The sequence below is a fragment of the Danio rerio genome, chromosome 12 (assembly GCF_049306965.1).
Source record: "Danio rerio strain Tuebingen ecotype United States chromosome 12, GRCz12tu, whole genome shotgun sequence".
Taxonomy (NCBI): domain Eukaryota; kingdom Metazoa; phylum Chordata; class Actinopteri; order Cypriniformes; family Danionidae; genus Danio; species Danio rerio.
Genome location: NC_133187.1, coordinates 10,683,797 through 10,692,500, shown reverse-complemented (window position 1 = coordinate 10,692,500; position 8,704 = coordinate 10,683,797). Strand labels below are relative to the sequence as shown.

Genomic DNA, 8,704 nt, shown 5'->3' with positions numbered 1-8,704 from the left:
CACTGTTAAAATAAGGTCAAAAGAATTTGCATATAAGATCGATCTAAAAATTATTTAGGCCTAATATTAGGCTAATGATGAAAAGAACAACATGCTAACTTTTTTTTACGATCAAAATGTGCATGTGTTGTGGGGATTTGCAACACATTTTGTCAAAGCAATGACGATGTTTTCTTAATTTGCTGGTGTTGTTTTCTATTTGCGTGTGTTATCAGTGCGTTAAGATCTCTTAATCTGCATTTACACTGCGGATCTTGATGGTCAATTCCGATTTTGTGATGACCTGCTTCCATCATCTTTTAAAAGTGACTCGTATATGATTGTCTGCATTTACACTGCACACAGCAAAGACGCAATGACCAGGAAAAAAAAAAAAAAAAAAAGAACAGGCGCTGACAGACAGCTGATGAATAAAGAGCGCTCTTTTCTCAATTCATGTATCTAATCTGTTTGCAGGGTTTCATGTTTTTTTTTTTTGTATTCTTTAGCTTTTTACTATAGTTCATGACAGAAAAAGTTCTCATTTGGCCATCTTTTTTGTAGCCAGTATGCATCTTAATGTAACACCCATTGCGTGATTTATGCATGTGATGTATAGAACAGTTTTATATTAGTTTATATTGGTTACGTTGCGGATGTTGCGCTCTCTCTCGTTAAACATGCTTAAATACTTGTGCTACATGAAAATATTAAAGCTTTCTAAGTCCTCGTTTATGAGATTTAAGGTTTGGGAGAAAAGCCGATCTACCTGCTTACACTGCAGACTAGGGATGGGTATTGTTAAGGTTCTTACGGTATTACTACTTTTATCGATACCACTGATCCGTTTGGTACTTTTTGTAGTGTTCTTTTTTTGGAAAAAAAATAAATAAATAATTGAACAGAATTAACAACTTTTTTTATTACGTTTTTGAATGTAATGAAACAAAACCAATAACTGTAAAAACAAATAAATATTTCTTTTCCTGTAAAAGAATTTACAATGGTTTGAAGGAAAATGACTTTCGGTTTTAACCATTCTTCGGGAAAAAAAAAACAACATGTCTGACTTCTCTGACAGAAGTCAGGATCTTTCTTGGTTTATTGTGCTCCCTGCAGTAGAAAATACCCTCAAAATGCACTTAAATGCGATAATGTTTATGATTTTCATTAACGCATTCACATAAATGAGTTAACTGTGTTTTGGGAGTTAACGTTTTTTAATACAGTTTTGGAGCATCTTGCAATGTAAAAACAAGCCTTTTTTTCTATAATTTCTTAATAAACTGTTTATTATTAGGCTATTCATAAGTTATATTTGTAAATACAGCTGATGTAAAAGCATTTTTAATGTTCAAGATTCATTTAGGCTACTGAATAAATCTATTTAACTATTAATATTCGACTAATTTAGGTGATTAACTGCCAGGATAACGATATGGAATGTGGATGATGTATAATTATTGTTAGTAGCTAGGCAGTCAAAACTTTTCATTGCAGCTAATGCACTTTTTAAAGATACTTTCACTTAGCCAGATTGCTTGCGTTTCTGCTTTTACGAAAAAACAACTTGTTGCAACGGTAATTGTCGCTGTCCACTCGGGAAATAAAACTCGTTTGGTTCACTCTGCAAGCTTACAAGCTGTGTGAGCGCGAGTCTGTGTTGCGAGCTATGCTTGTGTGCTTAGCGTGAGCCTCCGCTGAGTGTGCGCGCACAGCCGAGAACTGTGAAGGCATTTATACTTGACGCGCTCGCTGGAAACATGAGCATTTCTCATATAAGACTGTTAACTGTGCAGATGAATATCAAATATCGCAAATTAGAAAAGGTTGGCCAGTTAAATTATGCTACTGTAAGTAATGTTTATTCAGTAATAATTCTCCAGTACCGATAGCAGAACTGTTCATGTCTGAGCTTACCGATACTTCGGTCTTTTATAATATAGCAAAGATATCGATAAAGTATCGAGTTTCTGTACCCATCCCTACTGCAGACACAAGGACACAGATCCGATTCGTACTGGATACATTTCCACATTTGAACAAGGCCTAAATCTGATTTGAGTAAATCGGAATCCATGTGATTTTTTCCTGCTTACATGTACATGCGCCATATCTGACGCCACATGGAAGAAAAAAAAATCCGAATTGAGTCACTTGAACCATGCAGTGTAAATGGAGCCTAGGTCACCGTAGACTAGGTTAGTTAATGAATGGGTTAAACAAATTGGTTAGTTTCTTGATGTTGCTCCAAAGAGAAAGGTAAACTCTCTCATCATTTACTCAACCTCAGGTCTTTGTAAAGCTGTTTATGTTTCTGTTTGGTTACCAACATCCAGTTAATATTTGTTTTTATTGCACAGAGAGAGAGAGAGAGAGAAATTAAAAATGGTAAAGTATACAATGACCTATCACTTTAACATAAACAAAATCAAAAGTCACGTCTGTATTTCTACTCCAATTGATAACATCTACCGTGATGGGCTTTTTGATGGCCTCCTGTATCTCCATGCGTTTGCGAGCAATGGTCTGGTCCAGTTTTCTTTCAAAGGCCAGAAGGTCCATGTATGCCTGAGACTCTGGGACCAAATCCCTGATCTGGAGAACAGCGAAACCATGAGAAACTATGCACTTAAGGAACACACACACACACACAAAAAACTGATTTATGCTACTCTGGCTAAACTCACCCTCTGTGGGAGGACTTTGTCAGCCATCTTACGCCTCTTCACTCTGAAAATGTGGAGCAGATGTGTAAAAACATGACTCAACACGGACATATGTTCAAATATTATTTCAATTACTGAGTGCTGGAGACCTTAACTGTACGCAACAGTTAATCTTAAACAATCCTATCCAACCAATTCCCAACAAATCCTTCCTCACAAGACTTAAAATTAAACTATTAATATATTTAATAAACATTTACAAAATTATGGATATTTCCTTAAAGAATGACTGAGCAAAAACACTGACTAATTTAAATAAAAATTGCTTTATTTAATATTTTTTGGCTAATTTAACAATGATTAGTTTTTAGGCTATAAATGTAAAAGTTTTTACTGGATTAAAATCCTTTTGTCTCCCAACGGTAAAATTATGTGAAAGAAGGGAAACACTTTAAAATAATCGTCTATTATTATTGTTAGCTTATGTATTTAATAACATGAACAAACAATGATCGAAACATTTACTACAGTATCCATTCATCTTTGTTAACGTTAGTTAAAGATAATATAGTTGGGACTATTGTTACGCAGAGGTGAAACCGCAAAATGAGTGAGTATGAATAGGTTGTAAATTACAATTTGTGATGTGTTTTTTTTTTTTTTCTCTCACTGAATGTCATTTCTTTTCAAAAATATGATGTTAAGTTTACCCAAGATAAACGCAGAAATATAATAAAAAATAAAGTTTTCCACTATTGCAAACGTTCTCTTGCGCACCCCTGGTGGTCAGACTGCGCAACCCAGTTTGGGAACCGCTGCACTTGACTGAACACGACAAATTTAAATACAGCCTTTCAGGTGCACAGAATAGTACACTCACTGCACTCCGGCAAAATGTTAAGGTTTATAATCTAATTAATACACAGTAAACCTCTTTAACATTATTAAATGTACATGCTGAATCACTTTGTGCTGGTTTGCATTATTTTACAGTTCTACAGTTCAATTTCAAACAGTTTGTTTTATCTTCAAGATCTATCTGCTGCTGTTTTCAGTAGTATGGCAATAAATGTGATGTAAAATAGCATTCAAACTCACATTATTAGCATTTAACAATAAATAAAGCACATGAGGTGTAGCTGAGGTGATCATTGTTAGTTGTTGTTCACCAGTGAGAAATAGAAGTCGTTTCAAATATATAAATTCAAGGTGTTGGTTAGAAAAAAAACTCCTTTTAACATGGAAAATATTCCTTCAATCGTGTGCCTTTGCTTTTATTTAGAATATGACTTAATTCAGCCTTTAGGCTTGATTGTCAGACTCGCTCCAGTTGGTCAATCTGGAAACCTGCACTTGCATTTGTTTTGATCCAGAAATGTAATACCTAGTTCAACCACTGCGTGTCAAACTTAAACTATGATTTAAAATAAATGCTGTACAATATTGTTTATACTTAGTTATGTTGGTAAAAAAAGTAACCTTAACTAATTACTTTAAAGTGTTACCAAAGAAAGTTACAATATTTGCCATCAAATTTTTTTAAAAAAAGCTCAAAATTAAACATGTCGCCTAATCTGCAACACCTCAGCTAAAATGGCCACAACTTCGTTCATTTTTATTTTACCCATTTTGTCGTTTGACACTAATAACTGCCTGGTTGTTTGATGAGTAATAGCACGTCTCTAATCAAATACATGCATTATTTAAGGCATGCTTATATAATTTGACATGTTTTTAATCAGATGCCTACTGTTTTAACTGCTCATTGTTACCTGTAGTTTGATTTTGTAACAGTGTAATAAACGTTAAACACATATTTAGATAAATTTATTTATTTAGATAAAAAAAGACAATAAATTTACCAACCCTCTTCTTGGGCCCATAAGACCCCCAGGCTGCTGTTGAAGGAGTCTCTTTCGGGTCGGGTCCATCGCAGATTGAGGCATTCCAGGTCGCATAGGCATGGCTCCACTATATGATGGACCAGGCAGTGGGGAACCAATAGACCCCATGCCCCCCATTGGCATTCCTCGGCTGAGTGGCATACTTGGCCGCTGTACATTATTGTAAGATTTGAGTATTACCACATTTGAAACTCACAAAGCGCAGACAAACATTCACAGGGTTTCTGCAGGTTTCACAGAGTTAAATTTAAGACGTTTTAAGATACTTTTAAAATCATTATGAATAAAATTTTAGACCAATTAAAGGATTTTTTTTTAATGGCCCAGATGGAAAAAAATAAATATGAATAATACATTTAATAATACAATAATTATAGAAAATGCAAATATATTAGATTTTATTTCTTATCAAAATATTTTAAAGTGTGTAAAAATGAGCTTCAGTTTTTATTCATACAATTTTTTTCCAACATAAACTTTCTTTAAAATAAAAAAATGAAATGTTTTAGAAGTTTTAAAAACTAATAATAACAACAACAACAACAATAATAATAATAATAATAATAATAATAATAATAATAATTATTATTATTATTATAAACTAAATCCATGCACAACAATCTGCCAAGATCGGTGTCCTCAGCAGTAAGTACATGGAGAACTTTCAAACAACTGTTATTGTAAGGAAAATAATCAGACCATTATGATAAATAGAGTTTACAAAATTACATTTTTAAATAAAAAGTTTAATTGAGATAATTGTTGGTAGTTGTATGGGTTTAGGTCAGATTGGGTAGCAATAGATGAGCAAAGGAAAATTAAGACCCGTAAAAAAAAAAAATAAAAGATTTAAGACCTACAACACAATATTTCAGTAAATCAAGCTCTTTTAAAGGCTAAAATTTGGATTTTGAGATTTAAGACATTTTAAGACCCTGCAGAAACCCTGATTCAGTTTAGCCACTTTAAACTTGTTAAAACTTCATATTGAGGTAAAGTTTTATATTTGCACTTTCATATATTGTTTACTTATGCTACTTTGAATATTCGGTCTGAGTTAGCATGCAAGGACGATTTGAAAACATTAGCACTATATAACTGATATGAACAATGTTGTACTTTGATAGTCATTAGCTGCTAATATGATTTCCATATTAAGAATTTACAAATAATACTTTTCTGAAATTATATTAATAAGGAGAATGTCTGAATATCCGAATATAAAACCAACTTTACCTCTATAAACTTCATGACTAAAGAATGACTTTAAAAAACACAAAGACTTTACAATATGGAAGCATTTTATAAATACAATTAACAAGATTAGGTATTTTTAAAAGCTTTATTGTAAGCTTTATAGTAAGAGTTACCATTAACATTTAATAATAAATGGTAAATTTAAAGTTGTAAAACCTTTTTAACTTTAGTTGGAGCAGTATCATGCTATCATTGAATATTGAATGCACACTACATATTAAAGGCTTTCTATATTGGTCTTATTATTGCACACATTGTACTGATAGACAATATTGGCAAACAAAATCGTATGCTGTCTGACAAAATGCAATGTTTGTGAGAAACTGAACGTGTTTTTGCAGTAAAGAATAATGACTTACAAATAGGCATGGGGTGGTATAAAATTCTGATGGTATAATAGCCTCGGATAAAAAAAAAATCATGCTTTCACGATATTGTGATTACTGCTCTAAAATATATTCTTTTTAAATGTTTGGGTAAACAACAACGTTTTCCCTTTAAACACAAAATATTTTATTTTAAGAAACATTTATAATATTTGAGCAGTAAACATTCGTTCACTTTCTTTTCAGCTTAGTCCCTTTATTAATCTGGGGTCGCCACAACGGAATGAACCGCCAACTCATTTAGCATGTTTTTTTGCTGCAGATGCCCTTTCAGCTGCAACCCATCACTGGGAAACATCCATACACTCTTGCATTCACACTTGTACACTACTGACAATTTAGCTTACCCAATTGACCTATAGCGCATGTGTTTAGACTGTGGGGTAAAGCAGAGTACCCGGAGGAAACCCACGCGAACACGAGGAGAACATGAGCAATAAACATGCAAGACTAAATAATTCAAATGAATCATTGACTTCTGCTGTCTTCATTTGTTTCAAAAACACACATTTCTTTACCATTTAAATTGCATCTTTTGATATACTTTCTGCTGGAGATAATGTTGTCCTATTCCCAGAGATGGGTTGCAGCTGGAAGGGCATCCGCTGCGTAAAAAAAATGTGATGGATAAGTTGGCGGTTCAGTCCGCTGTGGCGACCCCAGATTAATAAAGGGATTAAGCTGACAAGAAAATGAATGAATGAATGAATAATGCTGTGCTAAAAAACGGTGTAGCAAATTTTGGTGGTTTTAAAACCTTAACTGGCTGAACAGTGGCGCAGTGGGTAGCACAATTGCCTCACAGCAAGAACATTGCTAGTTCAAACTCTTAAAAAGATTTAAGATCTACAGCACATATTTCAGTAAATTAAGGCCTAAAATTTGGATTTTGAGATTCAAGACATTTTAAGACCCAGCAGAAATCCTGCATTCAGTTTAGCTACTTTAAATTTGTTAAAACTTCAGGACTAAGGAATGACTTTCAAAAACAGAAAGACTTTACAATATGAAAGCATTTCATAAATACAAAACTAAGTATTTTTAAAAGCTTTATTGACCTTAGTAAGGGTTAACCATTTTATTTAATGATAAATTATTAAATCAAAAGTTGTAAAACCTTTTTTAACTTTAGTTGGAGCAGTATCATGCTATCATTGAATATTGAATGCACACTACATATTAAAGGCTTTCTATATTGGTCTTATTATTGCACAAATTGTACTGATAAACAATATTGGCAAACGAAATCGTATGCTGTATGACAAAATGCAATGTTTGTGAGAAGATGAACGTGTTTTTACAGCCTTACGAAAATTTACCGTGGTTTTAATGTAATGGAAACAGTGTTATCTATCTTTTTTTTACGTACTTACAATTTGCATGACCGCAGTTATACGCGTAAATAACGTGGTTTAATAACAGAATAACAAATCAAAGGTTTATTTGGGATTACTATTTTTCAAGAATTGAGTTTTTCTGTAGTAAAGGCATGTCGATTTAAAAAGCGCAGGTAAACTTGGTTACTAAATCGCGCTGTATTGAGACTAAAATGCGGAAGTAGCTGTTTGTTCTTCGTGTGTCTTACTAAAGTATTTATTAAAACATTTAGGACAGTTTCTTTGCATTCCTCGAATAAAATATCCCTTAGCTTATTTTCCGTCTATATTTAAAGTCATAAATGTGGCATTAAATCGCCGGAGTTGCTGATCCACTGACACTTCCTATATGAAAAAGTGAAGAGTGGAGCCATGGCGTGGTGCTAAACGCGTCTCAGAACAAATAGAGAGTACTTTGCGTCACTTACTTGGTGGTACTGGTTCGGGGTGCTGCTCATCCCTCTGTAGGGTGAATTCAAAGGCAATGCTGGCATTCTCGGGGCGCTGCTGTGACCGGGGTTCATGGGGTTCATCCCGGGGTTTATTGGGGTACTGGGGTTGACCGAGAAACCCGATCTCGAAGACATGTTTGATGGTTTTCAACGCTAATAATTGCTAATAAACGAATCAAAACAGTTATTGAGTTACTCGAAAAGCGTCCGGTTGAGTCAGGCGTGAGCACATTGCGTTCACATGTCGATATATTCGTCAGTATCTGTGTAACTGTCTATCGATGTCGGTTGAGCGTGTCATCTCTTCCTCTAAAGCTTGTCAAGCCCCCATTTATCATAATGGTTGCCTCTCAACAACATTTTAAGAGTCTGACCAATCTCTATTTATCAGTGTATGTGTGTGGCTTCACAGATCTCCTCCCTCTCTCCGGGTTGCCAAATAACTTTCGCTTGAAACTGTTACTGAGAAAGTTTATTGTATGAACTATGAATATATTATGTAGCCTATTGTAGTAATGGCTAGCGTACAATACACAGATATTTTGTTTAGAAAGGATACGGAAATAAAGCTCGTTCATGCATTGTGTGGATCCCTGCTCGTTTTGAAATGTAAAGTCGTTGTTGACAGAAAGTTTTAAAGTGTAATTTCAGGCAAGTCTTACTCAACACTCGTCAGTGTCA

The 8,704-nt window shown here is 34.0% G+C and overlaps 1 protein-coding gene across 2 annotated transcripts in view; it reads right to left on the bottom strand.

Moving 5' to 3' along the window:
- The window catches only part of smarcd2 (SWI/SNF related BAF chromatin remodeling complex subunit D2), a 27,575-nt gene extending 19,194 nt beyond the window's left edge, over window positions 1-8,381 (bottom strand). Inside the window, exons 1-4 of one of the 2 annotated variants that reach the window (XM_687657.8) lie at window positions 8,000-8,381; window positions 4,515-4,702; window positions 2,670-2,712; window positions 2,455-2,577 (exon numbers count right to left, since the gene is read on the bottom strand). In XM_687657.8, the coding sequence (XP_692749.2) occupies window positions 2,455-2,577; window positions 2,670-2,712; window positions 4,515-4,702; window positions 8,000-8,158 (513 nt within the window). In that variant the 5' untranslated portion in view covers window positions 8,159-8,381. The remainder of the gene's footprint in view (window positions 1-2,454; window positions 2,578-2,669; window positions 2,713-4,514; window positions 4,703-7,999) is intronic. The other variant, XM_073918254.1, reaches the window with a different exon arrangement.
- Window positions 8,382-8,704: the final 323 nt, after the last annotated feature.